We start from the raw sequence: 27,729 nt of genomic DNA, 5'->3' as shown, positions 1-27,729 counted from the left end.
GGAAAACTCAATTCAGTGTTAACGCTGTCTGAGACATGCTTTCTGCGGCTGCGCTTCGGATATGTCGTATTTAGCTCTACAATGAACACAAACAAACAAGAAGGTACACAATTGAACACATTAACTTTGTTTTTACAACTATTATCTGTACTGTACATGTTACAGGCTTACAGTATGAGGTTTCGTGTGTGTGTGTGTGTGTGTGTGTGTGTGCGCACGCGTAAATTAATTTGATTAATTTACTAAATAATACATTAGTTGAAATAAAATAATAATAATTATTATAATTGTAATATTAATTGAATAATTGCCCCTTCCCCCACCATGAGTGTCCATTATTTGTGAATTAAATTGCCTTAAAAGGGCGAGCTGATTACAATTCTTGAATGTGGACATGTCTGCATTTGTGCGTCACCATCTGTATGATATTTTCAGGTAAAATATTGCAAATTAATGTTCATGCATCTCCCCCGCTGTTAGCAGTTTTCAAATTAATTGTTTTAAAAACTAAAATATTTTATTATATTTAAGTTTAATGTTTTGATAGTGTGTCATACGTTTTGGTAATAAAATCATTTTCAGATCAATACTTATTAAATGTCTGCACTAATCTTTCTTATTAGTGCTGGCTGATGACTAATGCAGGCTAGAATAAATAATAAACATGGTTCATTGATCAATCTTTTACTTAAAAAATACTTAAGTAGCCTATACTTTAAAAATCATACTTTTACTTGTGTAATATTGAAAAGTAAAGTATTATTGTTAAGCATTACAATAGAAAATACTGCATTGGTTTCTCTTCAGTACTGGTCTCAAGCTTCCGTGAGCTGCAGATATCATCAATCGCTGGTGTTTTCCAAACAGAGACTATGTGGTCTGAAAATACACCAGATCTAGATCTGCCTAAAGACAAACAATGGAGTCACAAGTTTGAACACGATGCTGATGTTTGCGTTGGATTGTACTGTGAAGGGTCATAGCACTTACATACTGTTGGTCTACTGCTAGTTTAATTGCTTCTATTGTTTCTCATTTGTAAGTCGCTTTGGATAAAAGAGTCTGCTAAATGAATAAATGTAAATGTCATCAACTAACTGTCATTAGAGTATTAGTAGACTGTCTGCTTAATATCTGCAAACACTTTATTTTGATGGTCCCTCAACATATATTCAACTAACTATAAGGCTATGTTTACACGAAAACGATCTGAAGAGAAAACGCAAAAGTGGCGTTGCGTTATCACTTTTTATTCTGCGTTTAGACAAGCGTTATGGGGGAGGGGTGATCTGTGTGCATATGGAGACGCAAAAGTGTGTGAGATTGGATGTAGTGTGCACTCCAGACGGCTAGGTGGCGATGTGAAGCACTGCGAGTAAAAGAGACGCTGACACAGTTTGTCATGTTTAATACGGTAAAGCTGCTGCTTTAACCCTCGCCGCTCTTCGCGTGTCGCTCAAATGACAGATTTTTTATTTATTTTTGTCAAAGAAATGTTATTTTCCTGTACTGGCATTTTTACGTTTTCACCCGCGAGCGTTCTCGTGTAAACAGGGCATAAATAACTTGGCAACTACAAGTCAACTTATCCTCCTAACCCGAACCCGAACCTACCAGTCTACTACAGCCTTCTACATTTACATTTAGTCATTTAGCAGACACTTTTATCCAAAGCGACTTACAACTGAGGACTACAGCAAGCAAGTCATCGTGAAGAGGCAAAAATAACGCAAGAAGTGCTCAGAATACACAGATCAGGCATTGCTCAGAGTAGCAGAAGCCAAACAAGGGAGGATTGAAGGAAAACTTTTTATTTTATTTTATTTTTTATGTCAAGTGCTCACGGAAGAGATGAGTTTATCTAATACTCATCTAGTACTAATAGTTAATCTAGTACTAATACTCTAATGAGAGTAGTTAACGTAATTTAATTGTTACATTTGTGGTTACATTTACATTAAATGTCAATTTAGTAACATTATATATACATACATGTACATTTAAGAAAATACTATACAGATGATAAAGAAAGATATACAAGAAAAAAAGTATATACTTTTAAAAAGTATCGCTACATTTATAGTTTTCACTTATGTAGCCTTTTCACAATACAAATCGTTCAAAGTTATACTGTTGATTTGTATTGATGCGGTTAATGTCTGTGTCCATGTGATCTTCTCTCAGCTGTTGATCTGCTGTAATAGGATATACTAATTATCAACTGTAGATTTTTTTTAAATCATGCACTTTACTGTATGATTTATTATTGTTATTGCAGATTGTTCAACACAAGACAGGGAACATCCAACAACATAAGACAACCACCATGAACACATGGTTACGAGTATTTGGCTTTGGCTTAAAAATACCTCCTCAGTGGGACTACTAATGTTTGGATGATGAGTAGCGAGATGCCTGAATGATGTTGGTGGAGCTGGGCAGGTGGAGGGACGGCAGAACAGCAGATGCTGAGTCTGATTAGATGTTTCACTCCTGAAATTACGTTTGGGAACTTCACTAAAATTTCAACTTCACTTTCGAAGCCTTCCCAGGGGTTTTTCTTCCTATAAGGTCCTTTGGTGACATGGTGACATCACTGTAGTCTTCACTCAATGTCTCATGTGTTCGTCAAGCTGCACAGAAGTTATCAATTGCCTTTTTGATTTCCGTACGCATTTCTGAGGAACAGCCTTCACACAGAAACATATTAAGCTCATGTTTGGTCTGTCCAGGTAATGCTTCCATCAGCATTCCAGTCGAAACACTTCTCTCTCTTGCTGATTTTTATTAATTAGATGATAAAGTACAACGAGAAAATAAACGCCAAACAAGCAGTTTAGGTAAAATGAAGAATATTGTGTAGGTGAGATGAAAAGAACGGCTGCTTTCTAAAAAGAGAAAAATACTTTCAGAAATATAACCCAGAAAGATCAATATAGCACCTGATGTGTTCATCAGTTCAAAACTATATTTATTCTCTGTATATAATATGTGTGTCTTACCTCTTTTGCGACTCAAATGGTCTGTGGCTGTGCAACGTGTGAAACTGAGAATGAAAAACACAAACATCTGCTATAGCTTCATGCATTATAAACAGCAGAGCGTATCAGTCATGCACTTGTGGACATATTTACATGCACCTGGCAGAATCTGCTAAATGTGAATCATTTGAACAAAATAAGAGGGATCATTACATCTAACCCTAACCCTGCCCTGAATAAGCATAATAAACTTTAATTGAATTTCGCATAACACATAGTCCACAAGACAATAATAGCAATTGTTTAACTTATGATCACAACTGTAAAGGTAAATGCTGTTTTTCCTATATAGTTCATACATAAAAAGATGAAAACTCAGAGAGGCAGATGAACACAGTTGATGATGAAATATAGCAGTTTGATATTAGATATCATAAATACTCACAGTTCGGTTTTCCGCTATTAATGCTGTTTTGTCTGACTAGCCTCGGCGTCTCTGGTTCATTAGATCGTAACTTTTTGTCCTTTTTATTCACCATTTTTCTCTTTCTCTCTTGTCCATTTAATTATTCTTTTTTTTTCATGCAAAACATACAAACATAAATGTTCAGTTTAAATTAAGTAATTAATAAAAAGCTCTTTACAACACAATTAAATATAAAGGTGTTTTAATTACCTTGTGATCAGCCGAAAAGGAAATATCCAGCTCTGACATCTCTGCTGTTGTTTAGTATTATATAGTGAAACCCAGTAAACTCCTCCTTTAGCCTTATGAATATTCCCCTCCTCCTGACACTCCTCCTTATCGTTTATAAACAATAGAGTTCACATTTGGTATAGAGTTCACATTTTGGTACACTTGTACACAAAAAAAAAAAAAAACCTTTTCCTTTATACGTTATTTCCTTTATATAGTTTTCCTTTTTACTCTGAGCAATGCCTGATCTGTGTATTTTGAGCACTTCTTGCGTTATTTCTGCCTGTTCACGATGACTCGCTTGCTGTAGTCCTCAGTTGTAAATCGCTTTGGATAAAAGCGTCTGCTAAATGACTAAATGTAGATTAACTTTATATTTTCTATGGCTGATACTGATGCCATTTCCACCTTCTTCGCACGCCGTTTTCATCCACTATGTTGGAAATCACCACATCAGGGTTTTTTTTATCATTGTTGCGAAATTAAACCCTTACATTAGTTTAACGATTGATAATTAAGTAGCCTATAGTGGAAACGTATACGTGTTAAGTTAATTAAACGCAATACAATAGTGTTTTGGAGGTAAAATAAATATATCTGTGCTACTTTAACAAAAAATACTTCGGTAAAAAGAACAGTGCCACAAAAGCATTTTGTTGAGTGTATCAGGGTTCTGTCACTTGTGTTCTGTGTAGCACGTGGTTCGTGTTTACATCGCTTGTTTGTTTTTATCTGGCTGTGCTTTCCTGGGGCCTGTAACATGAAGCCGGTTTAGGTGGCTAGCCAGCTATGTTTCAGCTTAGTTTCCGCCAACCCTGGGTTTTAGGTACTATGAAAGCAGCTCGGCTTTAATCGGTGTTTGTTGCCATGGTATCTTACGCTGCACGGCTAGCCTGCTCCGGGGCAGCTTATGTTCTGGATTCGAGACTCAGACTGAAGTTTGACCAATCAGCTGTGAGCAAAGAAACATATAGGTGACGTAACTAATTCCCAGTGTTTGTTGCAATGGCTTTACATTTTCTTTAAATTGTAAGACGAGCACATCGTAGAGAAAGAGTTTATAGCCAGATAAAATCCCCTTGCCTTTCCTGATAGTTTGTATGAAAGATACAGATTTTCTGCGGAAGGAATATCTTATCTTTGCGAACTTCTTGAGCCGCACATAAAGAATTTAACACGTCGAATTCATTACTGTACCGCAAATGGTATTGTGTTGTTTTGCGTTTTTTTGCAAGTGGCACATACTTGCACGATCGGTGATGCACAGAATCTAGGGGTTTGTCGAACTATTCACAAGGTGGTCCTCGCTCTGCAGGAGTAATAGTTTCATTACGTAATAATGTTCCCCGGACATATATCGACCATGTCCATAAAAGAGGGCTTTTATAAAATTGCCGCTAAGATAGCCTATATTGATAGGGTGACATCACATGAACACATTTTTTTTCTTTCAAAAAGCAAATTTCACAAATGTACTACAGTACATGTTCAGAATTATTTTAAATATTTTTTATTATTATTCGGTTAATCTTATGATATGATTCCCTAGAGTGATTGGAAAAATAGCCTGCACACATGTTGCAATCTCCACTTCTCTATAGGCGAACATGAGGCAGATTATGTTAATAGAAAGTCCTTTCACAGCTTTAATGTTCAGGTAGAGATGATGTGAACATGTGAAATTATTATTTTCTGTGAGATGAATCTTTAAATTAATAGTAACATTAACAGATATAACTATTTCTGTGAGTCTGTGTTGTGTCAGCACTTTGAGGAAAGCAAGTTAAATTTGGTACAGTATAAAACACTGTTACTTTGCAACACAATAACCATCATGACCCTCAGACAGGGCCACAGAACCGCTTCAATGTGGCCCTCAGACGTTTCAACTGTCTTCGGCGCTTAAGAGTTACCAGAGCGGGCATCACAGATGCATGTGCCATTCTGCACAATATAGCCACCATAGAAAGGAGCGAGAAATGACAGCTTTAGCGTAGGTTCTGCCAGGAAGACTCAATCAGCGTGCCACGTATTATTTCTCTTAACCAATCATGTGCTAACACTCACAGTATAAAAGATCGGTACTTACATTTGTCTGAGTTCGCAGATGCTGACGCTGCCAATTACCTCCATCCTCCCCAACCACCACCAAGATGGTACCTTCCCCTTCATCCTCCCCACCACCACCAGGATGCCTTCCTTACCCACAGGGGGGTCGGCTGCGCCCCTGCCTTCGTCTTCAGGTAGGATATGCAGATTCCGCTACCCTCGCATTGCTCTCTAAGGACGGGGCCTACGCCAAAGAACTTTATAAATTCATGCTTGATGGGCTGTTAATAAATATACGCTGTTATATCAATTTATCTCCCAAGTCTTTCTGATAGAACCACCATACAACCAGCTTCTCCCCGATGAAACTGACCCGATCACACTCGACCACCCAGCTGGTGCAGATGTAGATGCAATCACCATACAATATTACACTTAATAAAAGCACATTGAAACTGCAGATAGGTCTCAAACTGTTTAATTGGTTTTGTGGGATGGGGGGAGAAAGAGAGCAAGAGAAAGTTGCATTAATAAATATTCATGCTAAAGTGTTACTTGGTTAAATAAGTTCACATACTGAGATCAGTTTAATCCAGCTGTTTGATCTCCAATTTATTTATTTATTAAATGTGGAGCCTCCTCAGCTCACAGTCAGGCTCCTTTAGTGTGCAGTCTAGCTCTATAGGCTCCTTTAGTGTGCAGTCTAGCTCCATAGGCTCCTTTAGTGTGCAGTCTAGCTCTATAGGCTCCTTTAGTGTGCAGTCTAGCTCTATAGGCTCCTTTAGTGTGCAGTCTAGCTCCATAGGCTCCTTTAGTGTGCAGTCTAGCTCTATAGGCTCCTTTAGTGTGCAGTCTAGCTCTATAGGCTCCTTTAGTGTGCAGTCTAGCTCTATAGGCTCCTTTAGTGTGCAGTCTAGCTCTATAGGCTCCTTTAGTGTGCAGTCTAGCTCCATAGGCTCCTTTAGTGTGCAGTCTAGCTCTATAGGCTCCTTTAGTGTGCAGTCTAGCTCCATAGGCTCCTTTAGTGTGCAGTCGAGCTCTATAGGCTCCTTTAGTGTGCAGTCTAGCTCCATAGGCTCCTTTAGTGTGCAGTCGAGCTCTATAGGCTCCTTTAGTGTGCAGTCGAGCTCTATAGGCTCATTTAGTGTGCAGTCTAGCTCTATAGGCTCCTTTAGTGTGCAGTCGAGCTCTATAGGCTCCTTTAGTGTGCAGTCGAGCTCTATAGGCTCCTTTAGTGTGCAGTCGAGCTCTATAGGCTCCTTTAGTGTCCAGTCTAGCTCTATAGGCTCCTTTAGTGTGCAGTCGAGCTCTATAGGCTCATTTAGTGTGCAGTCTAGCTCTATAGGCTCCTTTAGTGTGCAGTCGAGCTCTATAGGCTCCTTTAGTGTGCAGTCTAGCTCTATAGGCTCCTTTAGTGTGCAGTCTAGCTCTATAGGCTCCTTTAGTGTGCAGTCGAGCTCTATAGGCTCCTTTAGTGTGCAGTCTAGCTCTATAGGCTCCTTTAGTGTGCAGTCTAGCTCTATAGGCTCCTTTAGTGTGCAGTCTAGCTCTATAGGCTCCTTTAGTGTGCAGTCTAGCTCTATAGGCACCTTTAGTGTGCAGTCGAGCTCTATAGGCTCATTTAGTGTGCAGTCTAGCTCTATAGGCTCCTTTAGTGTGCAGTCTAGCTCTATAGGCTCCTTTAGTGTGCAGTCGAGCTCTATAGGCTCCTTTAGTGTGCAGTCTAGCTCTATAGGCTCCTTTAGTGTGCAGTCTAGCTCTATAGGCTCCTTTAGTGTGCAGTCTAGCTCTATAGGCTCCTTTAGTGTGCAGTCTAGCTCTATAGGCTCCTTTAGTGTGCAGTCTAGCTCTATAGGCACCTTTAGTGTGCAGTCGAGCTCTATAGGCTCCTTTAGTGTGCAGTCTAGCTCTATAGGCTCCTTTAGTGTGCAGTCGAGCTCTATAGGCTCCTTTAGTGTGCAGTCTAGCTCTATAGGCTCATTTAGTGTGCAGTCTAGCTCTATAGGCTCCTTGCAGTCTAGCTCTATAGGCTCCTTTAGTGTGCAGTCGAGCTCTATAGGCTCCTTTAGTGTGCAGTCGAGCTCTATAGGCTCCTTTAGTGTGCAGTCGAGCTCTATAGGCTCCTTTAGTGTGCAGTCGAGCTCTATAGGCTCCTTGCAGTCTAGCTCTATAGGCTCCTTTAGTGTGCAGTCGAGCTCTATAGGCTCCTTGCAGTCTAGCTCTATAGGCTCCTTTAGTGTGCAGTCGAGCTCTATAGGCTCCTTGCAGTCTAGCTCTATAGGCTCCTTTAGTGTGCAGTCGAGCTCTATAGGCTCCTTTAGTGTGCAGTCGAGCTCTATAGGCTCCTTTAGTGTGCAGTCTCTCCTTTAGTGTGCAGTCGAGCTCTATAGGCTCCTTTAGTGTGCAGTCGAGCTCTATAGGCTCCTTTAGTGTGCAGTCGAGCTCTATAGGCTCCTTTAGAGTGCAGTCGAGCTCTATAGGCTCCTTTAGTGTGCAGTCGAGCTCTATAGGCTCCTTTAGTGTGCAGTCGAGCTCTATAGGCTCCTTTAGTGTGCAGTCGAGCTCTATAGGCTCCTTTAGTGTGCAGTCAAGCTCTATAGGCTCCTTTAGTGTGCAGTCTAGCTCTATAGGCTCCTTTAGTGTGCAGTCGAGCTCTATAGGCTCCTTTAGTGTGCAGTCGAGCTCTATAGGCTCCTTGCAGTCTAGCTCTATAGGCTCCTTTAGTGTGCAGTCGAGCTCTATAGGCTCCTTGCAGTCTAGCTGAGATGTGTAAGGGCCAGTCCCTGTTTTATGCCACACACACATTCAAATGTTTGCCTTAATAAAAAGCCCAGAGCATTCACCTCAGCAACTGTCTCAGAACACAGACAGAGTGTCTTCATCATTTCCTCCACCCTAATAAATAAAAGTAGGCCAATATAAAGCATAACTGTTGTAAAGTATGTTTCTGGTGTTCTGTCTGCTGCATACTGACCTCTGTGTGGGAGACTCTCTCTGCGTGTGTGTGTGTGTGTGTGTGTGTTTGTGTGCTGGCTTCAACAGGGACACTGCATTTCCCTCGACTGCAGAACATACAGTCAGCCTTATTTCAAACTTAAAATAGTAATGTATCGCACACGTACCCAGTGTTACTTGCTTAGAGGAGCCAGCACAGGGTCAGATTGTACAGCACCTGTAATCCCATCCATAACCGGCTGTCCCTTATTCCTATCAGAGCAACTCAGTGTATTCTGGAGGAGTGGACCTCACTGGTTTTCTGAATTTCACTCTTTTTTCGGTTTGCCTCAAACAAGTGTTTGTGATCAAATGTTTACAAAAATAATAAAAGGTTGTGTGTAAATACTTACTACTTTGAATTATATTTTTATATTTTGTCTTTATCTGCTGCCAAGAACGTTTGGAGTTGCATCTAAAAATAAATGAATATTAATCTTTATTAGTATACACATGCACAGTTTTTATATTATATTATTAGTTATTATTATTATTACAGTTTTTATAATATATTATAAAAATATAGGCTATATTTCACACACACATACATTCATAGCCTATACATAATTTTACAATAATATAGAACGTATTTGTTTAGCTTATACATTAACGCAATCAGCAATCTTTCTCCAAACAATCTTCTCTTGCTTTGGCAGCAGAGAACGTATTGTTTCGAGCTTGTAATACATATTTAAATTAATCGTAATTCTGAATGATTATCTCTTGCTCCTCCGCGGAAAAAATACATCGCTCTCGCTCTATCCATATCGAACGCGATTGGTTGTTCGGTGCCAACGTCACTTTGGTATGTGCACGCGCTCGTGGAGTAATCATAGCTTAAGATCAAAGCCTGAGTTGACAGAGAAAGTTGATGAGCTGATGAAAGTTGATGATCATGGTACCAATAAAGCCTGATTGCATCAGTTTTGAACATGTACCTCCCTCCAGCAGGGAAACCGGGTTTTACAGTCGGTATTTCATCATTCCATATAAGGATGGGGGGTTGCGTCCCATTTTGGATCTGAGAGTTCTGAACGAGTCAGTCATGCAGCTAAAGTTCAAAATGTTAACTCTGAGACCAGGGATGCACGATGATATCGGCACAACATCGGTATCGGCCGATAAAAGCTTAAAATGACCATCATCGGCATTGGCCGATATGAATATTTAACTGCTGATGAGCCTTGCCGATAGGGTGGCGTGTTTCGGCACGTGACGACCGTGAACGTAGCATGAGCGCCAGCAACTTAAACTTCCAACATGTGGAGGCATTTCCAGCATGGGTGTCAGTTTGGTTTGAAATGTGCTGGGGACAGAGACGCATTCGGAAGTGCATTTTCCGAAGTGCTTGGTACAATGATGTAATATTTTTTTTTCAGGTTGAAAGATGATGTCCTGTAGCTTACTAATGTAAGCTCTCCAAGCTACTATGCTCTCCACAGAACATAAAATATTCATTTTATTTAATTTTTCGTGTTCGTATTTATGAGGAAAAAACAATGTTACGGACGTGATAGTTCTCGGTCATGGACGCGACCGCTCTGAAATCGTCTCTAAAAGACGGCAACAACTTCCTCCGAGACCTCAATCAGAAAGCACAAAGCCTTTCTTTAAAGTGAATTTCGTTTTGTATTAATTGTATCTTAATTTTAATCAATGTTTCATCAACCAATTGCCTGAATTGAATAAATAAGTAAAGCAGATAATATATCACGACACGGAGGCGCATGAACTGGAGTTCATCTCATAAATCAACCGAAACTCAGCATAGCCTACTTGCCTCACAGACCTGAGAAATATATATATATTATCTACAGAACGCTTTAAATCATACTTTTAAACAATTCAAAACGAAAGAAACTATGTAATCTGTATGAAATGTGCATTTCTCTCTGACGCGTTCACTACTGTGAAGATCGCGAGTCAGCATCGTCAACTTCATCTTTGCAGCCGACACAGAAAAAATGTCTCCTTGCTATATTTGACATATTCATAATCATTACTTTTGCCGGTTCTTTGTGACAGCTTTTAGGTGCGCTGCGCTTCTGGGTGTGCGATACCTCAAGTTGTCACAGACGCGACGCGGCGCTGCGCTTCTCGGTGAGCGATACCTCGAGATGGCATAGACGCGACACCACGTAACTCTCTCTGCCTGCCTTGCTTGTGCTAACAGCTGTGCAGGGCTCTCTTGCGTGTGTAATCTGCACCATAGAACTGGCTTAAACAGACGATCTGATGGGTTTTAGAAGATTAAATACAATTAAATACAATGTGTACCTTGAATGCAATGTAAGTCGCTTTCGATAAAAGCGTCTGCCAAATACATAAATGTAAATGTAAATACAAACCGAAACTAAAAAACAGACCAGGCCTCTATTTGAGACCGGCCTTTTTTATCCAAACCTGTAGCCACACCAGGCGTGTAAAAGAGACAGGCGTTTTTGGGACTCGGTTATTATTTGAAGTTTAATGGTATACATCGGTATCGCACAAAATTAGTTTGAAAATATCGGCATATCGAATATCGGACAAAATCCATTATCGTGCATCCCTATCTGAGAGAAATCGTGCCACAGATCAGATCCGAGGATTGGTTTGTCACGATAGATCTCAAGGACGCATACTTCCACTTTTCCATCCTTTCATATCGCAGGAAGTTCCTGAGGTTTGCTTTCGGGGGCAAAGCATACCAATATCGAGTTCTTCCGTTCGGCCTAGCATTATCACCCCGCACTTTCACGATCATTTGCATCAGTTGGCGATTCGGCATCGAGATGTCGTTCTCGCCCACATGAAAGAGATGGTGTTTACGGCTAAACGTCAAGAAGAGTCTGCTTTCTCCACTACAGAGGACCACTTTTCTAGGTGTGGTATGGGACTCAATGTCGATGCAATGTCGATACCTCTCACCTGCATGCATAGAGTACATCCTGTCGGCTGTGAAAAGAATAAAGCTAGGCCAGTCAGTCACTCACTGTGAAAGTTTTAGAGACTGTGGGGTCTGTTGGCAGCAGCGTCCAACGTTATACCTTTTGGCCTGTTGTACATAAGACCCTTGGAGTGGCGGCTCAGGACCGAAGAGTTTCCCCGAGGGGCAACCCCTTTCGCATGATCAGGGTCACGCGGCGATGCTTACGTTCCATAGTTATGTGGATGAAACCTTGGTTCTTGTCCCAGGGTCCTGTGCTGGAAGCTCATTGTCGTCGCTTAACGCTTACGACGGTTGCTTCCCTCAAGGGCTGGGGAGCGATCATGGATGGACGCTCGGTGCCCGTGGACGGGTCACCATTGCACCTGGCACTTAATCAACCTGGTGATGATGGCTTAGGCTCTCATCCTTGGGCACCAGATTCAGGGAGGTGGTGGAGCTCATAAGGATTTTCAGATGTGATTGTAGTGCGTCTGTACACAGTTTCCCTGATTGTTCGACTTCCAGGAGTTCTGGAGAACAGAGTTATGGAAATGTGGGTTTGGCCTCTGAGGGGGCCCAACTCACAGACTCCGGTCTCTCAACTGAGGTTGTTGAGGCCACGTTCACTCTAGAGCTCCCTACACGGGAAACAAACCGGTTTCCTCTGTGGTGCGTTGGAGCAGGAGGAGTATGGCGGCTTTGTAGCCTTGTATTAGGGGTATCCCTACAAGAGGTGTGTGATGCGGTGGGCTTTTCCTTTACGCACACACTCATCAGGTTTACAACCAATTTTCTGGGTGATTCTGTCTTTGTTGTGCTCGCCTGATTTCATACAAGACAGGCACTGGTCACTATGGTGGCGTTGGTATAGACGTTCTCATAGCGTCAATCTCGACGCAACGAAAGTTCCCTTAAAAAGGGAATGCCTTGGTTACGACTGTAACCTCGGTTCCCTGAAGAGGGAATGCTTGTTGCATTGCGTCACCTGCCATACTTCCGCCGTGCCTGTGATCAACTTGCTTCGACCTATCAGAAGTTGACAATGTTTGGTCTGGGTGCGCTTTATAGCTTCCTGCTATGACGTCACCCGCCTATACGCCATTGGACTGATTTTACAAGTGCTTCATGACGCAATCACGCAAAGCGTTCCCATAGCGTCAATCTTGACGCAATCGCTTGTTCCCTCTTCAGGGAACCGAGGTTACAGTCGTTACCGAGGCGTTTTCATTGCTTTTTTGTTTTTAGTTTGTTCCAAACGATGTATAATGTGAAGACATTTATAAAATGTGGAAAATTTGGTTTACCTTGAGCCCACTTCTTTTTATGTATATGGTATTTTCCCAATAAAACGCATAACTGTATAATATGTTGTTCTTTACTTTCCGTATTGTCATTCTGAGTTGTTGAATGAGTGACTCTGGGCGGGCCTGCACCCGTTTATCACGTCACTTCACCACGTGACAGCAGCAAGTAGGCCAGGCTCCTGATTGGTTAACGCGGCGCCAACAGACGCCAAAGTTCAGATTTTTCAACTCGGGCGTCAGAATTAGCTTCAAACGCGTGAATACACAAAAAGCACCAAATAAAATCACTTGTGCGTATCGCGCCAGACGCTCAATTCACCTCTTTCGCGCGAACAAGGCAAAATCGCGTCTACCGCAACGTGCTAAACGCGTCTATTGCGCCACAGGACCTCCAGACCCACGTAAACGTGTCTTTACATTGACTTAACATGGAAATCACTCGCTCCAGACGCTCAAAATTCGCGTTTGGTGTGAACGTAGCATTATGCCAGCTAAGCTGGAACTTCCATGGGCCAGATATACAGTCACATTTCAAGGGTTATTCTGTCTTTGCTCAGTATATGTGTTCTTCTGTTCAGGAGCTCCTTACTATCCGGGCTGAAGCTGAGAGCGCTCGCCAGCTTTGCGTAACGGTACGCGATGCGTTAGTGTACGACCGAATCCGGAAAAAATGCTCAGACGTGGTTTCTCGAGATCAAAAACGCAGATCATTAGTAAACTTAATAAGCTGCGTAAAAAAATCCACCAAGTGCACGACTACAATGGAAAGAGCGGTAGCGGTGGCACGTGTCTTTACGGGATCTTTACGGGATGTGTGTGAACGCACTCATTCCGGAAAATCACTGGCAGTGTGAATGACCCAGAATCAAACAATCCCGGGACACATTATCCGTGTATTTTCCGGAATGTGTGAAAGAGGCTTAAATGATCTTCCACCCCGAGAGCACTAAAGGCCCTGCTTTTCAAAATGACTAATTACTAATCTACTTGCATCAACATATTCCCTGCGTGCGTTAATTGTAACACTACTAGCGTCAATTGCTTTATTTAATAAATTACTTTATTGTCAACTAGGGATGTCCCGATCAGGTTTTTTTGCCCTCGAGTCCGAGTCCGAGTCATTTGATTTTGAGTATCTACCGATACCGAGTCCCGATCCGATACTTCGGATATACGATATTGAGAGCCATAACTCCAGGCTAAAGACAATAATTACCATTCCATGATATTAATAATTTCACTAATAAGCAAGCTTCATTACAAGTGACAAAAAGGTCACTTAATTTTTTATTCCAAAATTAGAACATTTCTGTAAACACAAAAGCAGAACACATTTTTGAATAAAACAGCAGCTTTACATCAACCCCCTGATTGGTTTACAACAATATAACTTAAAATAAATATATTTTTTTATAAATTTTGGTTCACAATCTTTTAAGTCAACTTTTCAGCCAAAGTGCCAAAGTAAAACAGTGTTGGTGTTGGTCATCATAATCATATGAAATAAACAAAATGATATAAAACTTTAATATATTTTGTATTAAATCTTCTAAACAGATTAGAGAACATGTTTCTGTAAACAGAAAAGCCGAACACATTTAAACAGCAGCTTTACCGCTTGTCAGCGTCGCCGCTCCCACCACGCGCATCAAGAGCTGAGGGGCACCAAAAAAATAGCCTAATGAAAAATCAATAATTCTAATGCCGATATTATTATAGATACAGACATCCCAAGTTCCGGGAGTCTCCCGCATATTGATAGCTGCTCACTGATGCCCGCGAATTAGTTACAATTTCCGGAATTTAGAGCGAGCGCGTCCGCGAGACAGAGACTGTGCTCCAAACCGCGCAGCGCGTGCACGGCAGAGAGGGAGAGCGAGCAAGAGACCACGGCGCGCGTGCCTCATGAAGCGCGTAATATCTCCCGCTGGTGCTACTACCCTTCACATCGCATGTTCCGGCGATGTGACTACCGCTCACTCGCACATCGCGATGTCGACGTTAAAATGGAATAACGTTCAGCCCTACATTACATATATATCCGAGTCCTGATCAGGAGGTAACGTCCGATTCCGATCGAGTCTGAAACCACGTGATCGGGCCCGATTTCCGATCATGTGATCGGATCTGGACATCCCTATTGTCAACACATTTCTTGTTTGCATCAAAGGCATTAGAAATACACACATTTTTATTGTAATTTTTTTTATACTTTCTATACATCATATATTCAGTTTTCATATTTGTCAGTTACACACAACAGTGCTTATGTTCCCCATAACACATTATCCCACACACATAATGCAGCGTCATCTTTACAGGATGTGGTAAACACACACACACACACACACACACACACACACACATTATGAAAACTTCATGGTCCCTACAGAATCTCCCAAATCTCTGGTCTTCTGCTTTTTGTTGTATTTTTCTTGTTTATTTTTTTCTATTATAAATTGTTTGAAGAGAACACTCCAGTTCTCTTGACAATACATTGTTTAATCAGTGACTGGACATGATGGAGAACACTTTGCGGGTTAGGCAAATAGAATTTCTGCTTTCTAAAGAGAGAGGGAGAAAACAACATTCTCAGAAATATAACATATACAGATCAATATAACATCAGATTTGGGCAGCGGTTCTACACAGTTGTAACTGTACATCATGTGTAAATCTCTCAGCTCACCTGTGACTCTTCTGAAACCCTGCAGAAACTGGAAATGAGAAACTCAAAATCAGATTTTAGCATTCATACACCATATATATAAGTGTTGTGTGCGCTGGATGCTGCAGAAAAGAAAGTTAGCAGGATCTAAAGGCAGCAGTTACTTTAATTTAGAAATAAACTCAAATCTTCACAAAAAACTCAGTAATCTCAGAAACATGAACAGAACACCAACTTGGTTATGACAATAACAGACAACCGAACTGATTAAACACAGCGCTTAAATACACAGCAAATGAACACGACACACCAGACCAGGACACAATAGTAACCATGTAAACTTATGAACTGTAAATGTAAATTATGCTTTTCCTATAAAGTTTGTACAGAGTGAAGGAAAAGCCAGAGAAGATGAAACACTGTTGATGAATAAAGATACATAGCAATGTTTGATCTGAAATATCATACTTACAGTTTGGTTTGCCACTATAAATGCTGTTCTGTCTGACTAGACTCGACGTCTTTTGTTCATTATATCGAAAATTGTTGTCCTTTTTTGTTCGCCATTCTTCTTTTTCTCTCTTGTCCATAACATTAATCATTAAGTCTGTTCTGGTCAATATATGTTCTCCCATGTGTTCATTTCTTGTCTCCCATGTGTTCATTCTGCCTTTGTATTATCTGTTATAAAAAATATAAAGGTTCAATTTAGAGTTAAGTGAACATGGTAAAAAAAAAAATTGAAGTTGTAAATAAAACAGAGATTGTTTTATTTACAGAGATGTTATAGCTTTAGATTACAGCCCGGAAAGTACAGCGTAATTAAAGTGATTTTACAGAGTAACTTTCGGTTATCATAGTGTACCTATAAAGTACTAGCATGTATGTATAATGGAACAATATGTAAAGTTTGGGGAATAAAGGGGTAGCAACCAGGAGAATTAACACATTATTTATACTATAAGTATTATATAACTAAGGGTTACTTATTCTACTATTATGATACAACAATCCAACCCGATCTCACGGCAATTTGAATGAATTTTACGAGGTGGCTAATTCCTATGAATTCATACAACCTCACTCGTACGAAATCTTACGATTTTTGCTAAATCGTACATATTTTATGAGTTGCCAAATTCGTATGAATTCGTACGAATAACCTATTCTTGACCCCGCCCCTAAACCTACCCATCACGTGGGTTTAGACAAATGTACGAATTTGTACGAATTGGTTGTGAGATAGCGTTGGCAATTCATACGAATTTTATGAGGTGGCTAATTCATACAAATTAATATGACCCCACTTGTATGAATTCGTATGATTTTTGCTAAATCGTACATATTTTACAAGTTGCCCAAATCGTATGAATTCAAACGAATGACCTACCCCTGACCCCGCCCCTAAACCTACCCATCACTGGGGTTTAGACAAATCGTATGAATTCAAACGAATGACCACCTTTTACCCACTCGTAAGAATTCGTACGAATTGGTCATGCGATAGCATTGAACAATCCTACGTTTGGGAGAAATTTAGCAAGAACATACACTGTGTACCTTTTTGGTGTACCAATACATACTGTATATGCTTTTTAAAAATTACAGGGTACATATCTATGCATTTATACAGTAATCTTTTTAACCAAAGTTAAAACCACTTAAAATTAAAACAATAGCAACTTTTACTTAAACATTGGGGAAATATACTCTTGTTTCATGTAGTGGTGCTTGTTACCTTCTTGTTCCATGTATAGTTACAGGGCAAGTACAATAAAAATACATACACACAATCTCGGAAACCTTTATTTGAAAAACGATTTAATTCAAAAGAGATTTATTTTTCGTTTAAAACTGCTTTTTTAAATCATCAATTCATTTAAAATGAAAAGTCTTGACAGAAAGTAGCACATTTTGTCCACCCGTTTTTCTCTTGCTTGGCTTCTTCCTTTTGTTCCTCTTCTTTTTATTTATTTCCACTGATGAATCTGAAGAAGAAATCATGTCTCTTGCTATTCTGTATTATAAGAAAATGCAGCACACCCAGAAATACATCCTCACCATTTACTCATCTTTTACCCTCATGCCATCCAAGATGTATACAAATTTCCTTCTTCAGATTGACACAAATTAAGGTTTTGAGAGAAAAATAATAAATAGATCTCTGGGAATACATATAACGCAAGCTCATGTGTTCCTAAAAGTTGGAGCATCAAACAGCACACACTGCAATAACTGTAATCCATACGACCCCAATGATGGATCAATATCTTCTGAAGTGAAACGATAGGTGTTTGTAAGAAAAATACAACATTTTAAACTTTTTACACCGTAGACTATCGTTTCAGACCAACTGTAATACGTAAGTTGTTTTTCAAATAAAGGTTTCCGGGTCAGTGATGATATTAAATTGCGTGTATGTATTTTTATTGTACTTGCCCTGTAACTACATGGAACAAGAGTATATTTCCCATTATTAAAAAAAAAAATGCAATAGTTTTAGCTTTACTTGCCTTTTAACATATAAGCCCAAACTTAAACATCTGCACTTTTGCTATTAAAAAAAAAGACAAAAGAAAAAAAAACTGTATAAATGCATATGTACCCTGTAATTTTAAAAAAGCGTATACAGTAGGCCTAGCTATGTATTGGTACACCATTATTACAAAAAGTTATGAAATGTATGTTCCTCCTAAATGTAAGATTGTTGTATCATAATAGTAGAATAAGTAACCCTTATAGTTCTATAATACTTATAAATAATTTGTTAATTCTCCTGGTTGCTACACCTTTATTCCCCAAACTTTACATATTGTTCCCTTATACTTACATATAAGTACTTTTTAGGTACACTATGATAACCGAAAGTTACGCTGAAAATTTGTCGTAATTATGCAGTACTTTCCGGGCTGTAAACGTTACAGAGTATGTTTTACAAGAAAATACTATTTCCGTTTTTCATGTTTAATTCAATGTGTTACTTGCCATTTCTTGTAATTAATTGTGAAATTTACTTGCAATTTCTGCGAGAAAATTGTTTCTACAACCACATTTTTTTCAATAAAGTTTTATATTAGTTAATGATTGATGTGCAATACAGGTTTATAAAATGTTATATTCACCTTGTTTAGAGCCGAAAAGAGGGAATCTCCAGTGCAGCTCTGAGATCTGTGCTGATGATGTTGTGCTGTATGAGGTTATGAAAAAGAAAGACACTTTTCAGTGTTTTTTCCAGTGGTATGGAATCCTGCGGGGCTGGTTAAACTGCTTACAGGCTAGTCATCATTTTTGAGGTAATAGGTTGACTGGTCTAATTTGAATGTGAAAAGACTGGTTCACCTAATTGCTAATTGGTCAGACACAGTCTTAATTTAGCAGCTACTGTATGCTTATGTCCTCTAGTCTACTCAAGGCATTTTGGCGTAGTCAATTTTAACATTAGCCTACCACTAACGTCATACTATCCCAGCTCAATATTTCCCTATAAAAATCTTTTACAGTCATTAAACGTTTTTTTTTAAAGCACCATGCTTTTCCTTTTGAAGTTCCTTCTTTAACCTCTCTGTTCCTTTTGAGTTACCAATATACACAGATGAGCCTTTATGTTTATTATTATTTGCTTTTGGTGTGCTAATTGCTTGGAGAGACAGCTGTCCTCACTCAGGCGTTTGAAAGCACTATATTTCTGTAGTGTGTGCGCTGCCGCGGAAGCGTCAGAGGAAGCGTTCAGCTCTCCTCGTGTGAAGACCGACTCGGGTAAAGACCATCGACTCTACCAGCCTTTGCATCTCATTCTACTCTTAATATTTTAGGCTTGACTGAGACCTGGATTCGTCCAGAAGACTCAGCAACCCCTGCTGGTCTCTCTAACAACTTCTCTTTCTCTCACACTCCTCGCCAGTCTGGGAGGGGTGGGGGCACAGGTCTTCTCATTTCTAACAATTGGAAATACTCAACCCTCTCCTTTCTCTGCAATAACTACTCGTTTGAATATCATGCTATTACACTTACAACTCCCATTAAGATCCGTATTGTAGTCATATATCGCCCCCCAGGTCAACTGGGAAGCTTTGTAGAGGAGCTGGATGTGCTGCTGTCTTCTTTCCCTGAGGATGGCACCGCACTTGTAGTCTTTGGAGATTTCAACATCCATCTAGAGAAGCCGAATGCAACAGACTTCATCTCTCTCCTAGCCTCATTCGATCTCAAACGGCTCATCACCACAGGTACTCACAAATCAGGCAACCAACTAGACCTGGTTTACACACGCAACTGCATCACGGACAACATTTTGGTGAAACCTCTCCACGTTTCTGATCATTTCCTCATTACATTCAATCTACAACTCACTACCCATGCTCCACCAACCCCCTACCAGTTACTTTCAGACGAAACCTGCGCTCACTCTCTCCCTCCCATCTCTCCTCTGCTATGTCATCTTCTCTTCCCTCGCACTCACACTTCTCATCTCTGGATGTTACAGTTTTTCCCAATTGCTAAAACACAAAAAGTGAATGCCCAGATCAAAGCGTCAAAACCGCACCGTTTGCATGCATGTCTTACACACAGGCACCAAATGAATAAACACATTGTAGGCATTGCACTGCAAACAATTGTGCAACACACGGTGCAAAACACTACACACAGAGTGTTGTATGTTACACACGTTGGAAAATGAGGAAACACTTTGCATACAGCACCTCCATTCAATAATAAAAACACATGCGACAATAGCAACACCCCCGCACACACAGTAAAACACTTAACCGGTAATTGAACACCAATCAGTCACAGCTGTAGCACTATAAATAGAACTCAGGTATGCGCACCTGTCGTGATACAATTAACCCTCTGAGCCCGACGGCATCGTCCACGACGCCACGCGACTCCTCCGATAAATATTTATATTATTTGATGAAAGTTTGATTGATTTTCTTACCGTTTTTTGCAGCAGAAAGCTAACGAGCTAGCCGTCACGGGGGTGTCTTTGGTGTCTTTCTAGCCTTTACAGAAGGTTTTCTATCCAGCCTGGAACTTGTGCTTCCTTTCAGAGTGTTTCAGCAATAAATCCAAACGCTTATATCCAAGTTTTATCCACTTGATGTCCATAATTTATAAATTTTCTGTCATTTTTGCCGCTAGCTCGATGCTAGCTGCCATTTTGGATATCACGTGATGCTTTGCGTGAGGTTGTTGACCAATGACAGGCTGATCCGTCGTCCACGTTGGTGCGTCATTACGCATGAACCAAGGCTGATATGGAGAGAGAGAGACGCACGGCACAGTGGTTTCGACGGGAGAGAGAGAGAGACGCACAGAGAGACGCAAGTTTTGAATAATAAACGGAGAATAATGGATCGTCAGAGATTGAGAAACATGGATCTAAATCAAGCGCTGGCCTTTTTTGATGCCATGGAGGATGATGGATTTTCTGGAGAAGAGAGCTTTTTGACTGATGAGGAACTAGATTATCAGAATGGTCTAGACCCTGCTGAAGAGTAAGTTCCATTTATTTATTTACTGTAAAAGTATATAAAAAAACTAATATGATAAAATATAAATTTTCTAAATATGTAAAAATAAGTTCTGTAAAAGTAGTATTTTGTTTTTCTATGTTTGTTACAGAGTAGTTAGAGTTGTGGATTACACTTTGTCTCTCAGCCATTGAGTTTACCTAGAGATACAAACAAAGGATAGTGGGGGGGGGGGGTTGGTCACACCTTTTGGCTGGGGAGAGAATGCTCATATTATAGCTGTGATAGGTTTGGGGGTACAGTAGCAATCTCAGCCATTGTTATCTTATGTGAGGAATCAAATACAAAAACACTAATTGATCTGATATGTATGATCTAATATTTTGCTTTATTTGTTTTACAGTCATGATATCAAACATCAGATCAAACTGAAGCAAGCAAGAAGGCCTCCTATGGTAGAAGGCAATGTGTGAACTGCAAGCAGACAAAGCAGGTCAAACAGGCCACCCCCTGGAAATGCAAAGCATGTGATGTGGCCCTCTGTGTGATTCCTGATAGAAACTGTTTTGAGGCTTGGCATCAGTGAATTTCATGAGGCTCAAAACGCCTGGACTTCTTTTGTAAAAATGTAAATAGTTTTGGTTCTGTTCAAGTTATAATGTTTATTCCTGTGCTCCAGGACTCCAAAGACATGAACAAACTGTTTTCCAGAGGAAATTTGATTAGCTTTTATTTATTTGTGTGTGATTTCAATAAATGTTTGAGTGATTCAATTTCCGTTTTATTTTTTCATTTGTCTTTGTGGTCCCATAACTTATTTTACATTCAGGTGACATCAATGTAACACAAATATGCTGAAAGTTCAATTTGTCCTGAAAAAAAAGAGGTGTGTCAATTGTCTGTGCACAAAAGGGTTGATGTTTTACAAGCTTTTTAGTAAATGACACCAGACGGAAAATTAATTTTAAAAAGAACCTTAGGTCTCAGAGGGTTAAGAATATGGAGGCCGAAGGACCAAGGGGAAGGAGAAGACGAGGAAGAGATGGGGGAAGAGGGAGAGGAGATCGAGGAAGAGATGGAGGAAGAGGGAGAGGAGAACGAGATGGGGGAAGAGGGAGAGGAGATCGAGGAAGAGATGGAGGAAGAGGGAGAGGAGAACGAGATGGGGGAAGAGGGAGAGGAGATCGAGGAAGAGATGGAGGAAGAGGGAGAGGAGAACGAGATGGGGGAAGAGGGAGAGGAGATCGAGGAAGAGATGGGGGAAGAGGGAGAGGAGAACGAGGAAGAGATGGAGGAAGAGGGAGAGGAGAACAAGATGGGGGAAGAGGGAGAGGAGATCGAGGAAGAGATGGGGGAAGAGGGAGAGGAGATCGAGGAAGAGATGGGGGAAGAGGGAGAGGAGATCGAGGAAGAGATGGGGGAAGAGGGAGAGGAGATCGAGGAAGAGATGGAGGAAGAGGGAGAGGAGATCGAGGAAGAGATGGGGGAAGAGGGAGAGGAGATCGAGGAAGAGATGGGGGAAGAGGGAGAGGAGATCGAGGAAGAGATGGAGGAAGAGGGAGAGGAGAACAAGATGGGGGAAGAGGGAGAGGAGATCGAGGAAGAGATGGGGGAAGAGGGAGAGGAGATCGAGGAAGAGATGGAGGAAGAGGGAGAGGAGAACGAGATGGGGGAAGAGGGAGAGGAGATCGAGGAAGAGATGGAGGAAGAGGGAGAGGAGAACGAGATGGGGGAAGAGGGAGAGGAGATCGAGGAAGAGATGGAGGAAGAGGGAGAGGAGAACAAGATGGGGGAAGAGGGAGAGGAGATCGAGGAAGAGATGGAGGAAGAGGGAGAGGAGAACAAGATGGGGGAAGAGGGAGAGGAGATCGAGGAAGAGATGGGGGAAGAGGGAGAGGAGAACGAGGAAGAGATGGGGGAAGAGGGAGAGGAGATCGAGGAAGAGATGGGGGAAGAGGGAGAGGAGATCGAGGAAGAGATGGGGGAAGAGGGAGAGGAGAACGAGGAAGAGATGGGGGAAGAGGGAGAGGAGATCGAGGAAGAGATGGGGGAAGAGGGAGAGGAGATCGAGGAAGAGATGGGGGAAGAGGGAGAGGAGATCGAGGAAGAGATGGGGGAAGAGGGAGAGGAGATCGAGGAAGAGATGGGGGAAGAGGGAGAGGAGATCGAGGAAGAGATGGAGGAAGAGGGAGAGGAGAACAAGATGGGGGAAGAGGGAGAGGAGATCGAGGAAGAGATGGGGGAAGAGGGAGAGGAGATCGAGGAAGAGATGGGGGAAGAGGGAGAGGAGATCGAGGAAGAGATGGGGGAAGAGGGAGAGGAGATCGAGGAAGAGATGGGGGAAGAGGGAGAGGAGATCGAGGAAGAGATGGAGGAAGAGGGAGAGGAGAACAAGATGGGGGAAGAGGGAGAGGAGATCGAGGAAGAGATGGGGGAAGAGGGAGAGGAGATCGAGGAAGAGATGGGGGAAGAGGGAGAGGAGAACGAGGAAGAGATGGAGGAAGAGGGAGAGGAGAACAAGATGGGGGAAGAGGGAGAGGAGATCGAGGAAGAGATGGGGGAAGAGGGAGAGGAGAACGAGAGGGGGGAAGAGGGAGAGGAGATCGAGGAAGAGACGTGGGAAGAGGGAGAGGAGAATGGCACCAACCTGAACGGGAACCAGGCAGACGCACAACTATCACTGACGACATCAGGGCCACTGTGGTGGACCATGTCATCAACCATGGCCTGACTATGAGGGAGGCCGGGCAGAGGGTCCGGCCCAACCTCAGCCGCTTCACGGTAGCCAGCATCATTCGGACATACCGACAAGAAAACAGGTATGTCCTGAATTAACGCCAAAGGACTGCACAGTACCCACACAGCAAATTGTCTAGTGTTAGTGTAGATTTTCCAGTGTTACAGTAATTTAATACTTTTACAGTGGTTTACATATAAACCCTGGGGGAGTGTTAATTTGACTGTGACTCTGAGAGTGTTAAATTTGTGTTTTCAAATTTGCTGTGCATTAGCGTTCTGGCTGAATCTGGTTATACAGCATTTCACCACGTACAGTAGGACAGTACAGGATGGGGAACAGAACCTAACCATCGACACACTTGTTTGCAGAACTGCCAGGCGACCTGCCGTGGGAGGGAGGCAACGAGTGTTCACCCATGCCCAGGAACTGGCCGTTGTCAACCTTGTGGTGGCAAACAACACCATCACCCTGCGCCAATTGCGTGAGCGCATCCTCGAAGACCAGGCAATTTTCCACAATGTGCACAGAGTCAGTACGACGACACTCACCCGGGTCCTGCGGGAACACCACGTCAGCATGAAACAACTTTACAAGGTTCCATTTGAGAGGAACAGTGTTGCAGTCAAGAACCTTCGCTATGACTATGTGCAGGTGAGTGCCACAGCACCACTACAATGACAGTTGTGTGTTTACATGGATATATACCTTGCAGTCGCCCCCCTTCTGCAAAAAAAAAATACTTAAAAATCTTGTTCCATTGGCAAAAAGGTCACATTTATCTTGTTTTTTATGTAAAATAAGCTAACCATCTAGATTGTTTTACCTGAAAACAAGATAAATTTGACTTTTTTGCCAATAGAACAAGATTTTTAAGATAAGATTTTTTGCAGTATATCCGAATGTGTCCAACCCAATCCACAGTCATTGTGCGACATTGTAGAGGCAGTACCGCTGTATTCAGGAACACAATAGTGACACTTTGGTATATGCATGTTCTTTTAGACTGTCCTGGCCTTGGATGCGGCAGCGCAGCAACATGAGTACATCTACATAGATGAAGCTGGGTTCAATCTGGCAAAAACCAGACGTCGGGGCCGGAACATCATCGGCCAAAGGGCCATCGTGAACATCCCCGGGCAGCGCGGGGGCAACATCACCATGTGTGCCGCCATTAGTGGTCAAGGGGTCCTCCATCACCATGCCACCCTAGGACCCTACAACACTGCACACCTACTGGCATTTCTCGATGCACTACATGATGTGGTCACACAGGACAGACCAGGGCAGCCCATGTTTGTTGTCATCTGGGATAATGTCAGTTTCCACCGGGCTGCTCTGGTCCGGGACTGGTTTGCCAACCACGACCATTTCATGGTGTTGCACCTGCCCCCTTATTCCCCATTCCTAAATCCGATCGAGGAATTCTTTTCGGCATGGCGGTGGAAGGTCTATGACCGCCTACCACATGTACGCGTGCCGCTCCTGCGTGCGATGGAGGAGGCATGTGGGGACATCGAGGTGGGGTCGATCCATGGGTGGATACGCCACACACGGAGATATTTTCCCCGTTGCCTGGCAAGGGAAGACATTGCCTGTGATGTGGACGAGGTGCTGTGGCCCGACCCCAATCGACGACGAGATCCCTGACATGGACCTGCAATAGAAACACCTACACCAGATGTTCAATACTTATAGTAGTTCTGCACCTGTACACTGAGTTTTGGTTGTGGAAATAAACACGGTTTACAGACTACAAATGTAGGCAGTGTCTTGAGTACAGTTGACCTGTGTGTTGTGTTTGCTTTGACTGTTTATATTGCATGTGCATGTGTGTTTCCTATCGATCCGAAGAGGGCCTATTCAAGTTAAAGTGTTACGTTTTGATTGCAGAATGTTATTTTGCATTGGCAGTTAGAAGTTGATCTCCAAGTGCTGTGTCAAGAAATCTTGTGTGTTGAGTTTTGACACAATGAGCCAAATTTTTAATTTTGTGTGTAAGCAATTGAAAAAAACTGTAATACCGCAACAGATACTTTATGCTCCACTTTAACTTCTTCTTTAGACATTATCTGCCCTCTCTCCTCCAGGCCAGCACGTACTACTCCCTCTAACCCCTGGTTATCTGATGTCATGGGCGCCGGAACCATTGTATACGGGTGGGACAAGACCCACCCACTTTTTAAGACCAATGATATTGGACCCACTCACTTTTACATTCAGCGCATGTCTGTTAATTCGCTTTTCAGAGCGCCGTCAGTCAAATCCATTCCACTTGAGGAACGCCCTAATTAATTAAACTCCATTTCCGCTGAAATCGCTACATTATATTTCTCAACGAGCCGCAACTAAAGAAAATAACCGCCCGTTGTACCCTTCCAGTCAAATATTGCGTTGCAAACATCAGTAACAGCTTTAAGTTGTCAATGCTGGCAAATGACAATGGTATCAGCGGGATAATCCATGGATAGCTGTGCATTTAATGCACGACGTGGAGGCAAAGAACAGCCCGACGTGAAGCCGAATTTAGTTTACTTGTTTAATTAAAAAGCACCAGAATACATGAAATGGCATAGGCTAGTAAAAATGTCCATGTCTGATGTTCTTCGTGAACACCGGACCAAACTCAGGGCAACAGAGAGGAAATGGCGCAAATCAAAAGACACAACTGACCTTAGTATGTATCAATCTCTGCTCTCTTCCTTTTCTGCTGATGTTCATGCTGCAAAATCTTCTTATTTCCACAACAAGATCAACAGCACCGCTAACACACAAACTCTTTTCAAGACATTCAACTCTCTCCTCTGTCCACCTCCACCTCCACCCACCTACTCTTTAACTGCTGATGATTTTGCCAACTTTTTCACCAACAAAACAACAACTATCAGCAGTCAGTTCTCAACTCCACACACACAGGAACCCAGTCCAAACCACTAACCGAGGAAGAATTATCTAAACTTCTCCTCTCCAGTCACCCTACCACCTGCCCTCTAGATCCCATCCCCTCACACCTTCTACAAGCAATCTCTCCCACACTTCTACCAGCACTCACACACATCATCAACTCATCCCTCCACACTGGCACTTTTCCTACAGCATTCAAGCAGGCTCGGGTAACTCCACTGCTTAAGAAACCCACATTAAACACATCACTCTTAGAGAATTACAGACCTGTCTCTCTCCTACCATTCATTGCGAAAACACTTGAACGAGTTGCCTTCAACCAAGTATCATCTTTCCTCTCTCTGACCAACCAACTAGATGTAAACCAATCTGGCTTCAAGAAAGGGCATTCAACCGAAACTGCATTGCTGTCAGTCACAGAAGCCCTACGGATCACAAAAGCTGCCTCCAAATCATCAGTTCTCATTCTCCTGGATCTGTCTGCTGCCTTCGACACCGTGAATCATCAGATCCTCCTGTCCACCCTCTCATCACTGGGCATCACAGGAACTCCTCTCCACTGGTTTGAGTCCTATCTCACAGGAACTCCTCTCCACTGGTTTGAGTCCTATCTCACAGGTAGGTCCTTCAGGGTCGCATGGAGTGGCGAGGTATCCAAAGCACATCAACTGACTACAGGGGTTCCTCAGGGTTCAGTTCTTGGACCGCTCCTCTTCTCCATTTACACCACATCACTGGGACCCATCATACAGGCACATGGCTTCTCTTACCATTGCTATGCTGACGACACCCAGCTCATTTCAACCAGATGATCCCACAGTAGCTGCACGTATCTCAAGCTGCCTGGCGGATATCTCGGCATGGATGAAGGAACATCACCTGCAGCTCAACCTGGCAAAGACTGAGCTTCTCGTCCTCCCTGCCAATCCGTCTCTACAGCACGACTTCACTATCCAGCTAGACTCATCCTCAATCACCCCATCAAGGTCAGTCAGAAATCTTGGAGTAGA

The 27,729-nt window shown here is 42.0% G+C and overlaps 1 protein-coding gene and 2 long non-coding RNA genes across 4 annotated transcripts; 1 reads left to right on the top strand and 2 right to left on the bottom strand.

The window, feature by feature from the left end:
- Positions 1 to 1,797: 1,797 nt before the first annotated feature.
- On the bottom strand, positions 1,798 to 3,754 carry LOC306984822. Of its 2 annotated transcripts, XR_013794649.1 has the most exons (4): positions 3,658 to 3,754; positions 3,427 to 3,552; positions 3,003 to 3,046; positions 1,798 to 2,888 (listed from the first exon to the last, which is right to left on the bottom strand). It is a non-coding gene; the product is annotated as an uncharacterized lncRNA (long non-coding RNA). The 2 variants fall into 2 exon arrangements; XR_013794650.1 differs by having other exon boundaries at positions 3,427 to 3,701.
- An 11,586-nt stretch (positions 3,755 to 15,340) lies between these two features.
- LOC306985043 lies at positions 15,341 to 18,818 on the bottom strand. Its single transcript, XR_013794734.1, has 4 exons — positions 18,727 to 18,818; positions 16,077 to 16,285; positions 15,626 to 15,653; positions 15,341 to 15,500 (listed from the first exon to the last, which is right to left on the bottom strand). It is a non-coding gene; the product is annotated as an uncharacterized lncRNA (long non-coding RNA).
- A 5,553-nt stretch (positions 18,819 to 24,371) lies between these two features.
- LOC306984310 (uncharacterized protein) lies at positions 24,372 to 25,662 on the top strand. The gene is made up of 2 exons (XM_079585539.1): positions 24,372 to 24,469; positions 24,821 to 25,662. The coding sequence occupies exons 1-2, from the start codon at positions 24,395 to 24,397 to the stop codon at positions 25,463 to 25,465; spliced, it is 720 nt and encodes a 239-aa protein (XP_079441665.1). The 5' UTR covers positions 24,372 to 24,394; the 3' UTR covers positions 25,466 to 25,662.
- The last annotated feature ends 2,067 nt before the right edge of the window (positions 25,663 to 27,729 follow it).

The sequence above is a fragment of the Phoxinus phoxinus genome (genome assembly GCF_949152265.1).
Source record: "Phoxinus phoxinus genome assembly, chromosome: 17".
Classification (NCBI taxonomy): domain Eukaryota; kingdom Metazoa; phylum Chordata; class Actinopteri; order Cypriniformes; family Leuciscidae; genus Phoxinus; species Phoxinus phoxinus.
The sequence above is the reverse complement of the archived record's forward strand: the minus strand, read 5'-3'. Positions and strand labels throughout refer to the sequence as shown.

Bases quoted from the DNA above. Each gene is read 5' to 3' on its own strand.
- LOC306984310 (XM_079585539.1), top strand. From the start codon at position 24,395: ATGAAACAACTTTACAAGGTTCCATTTGAGAGGAACAGTGTTGCAGTC. The intron at 24,470-24,820 runs GTGAGTGCCACA...ATGTTCTTTTAG, and splicing joins TTCGCTATGACTATGTGCAG to ACTGTCCTGGCCTTGGATGC.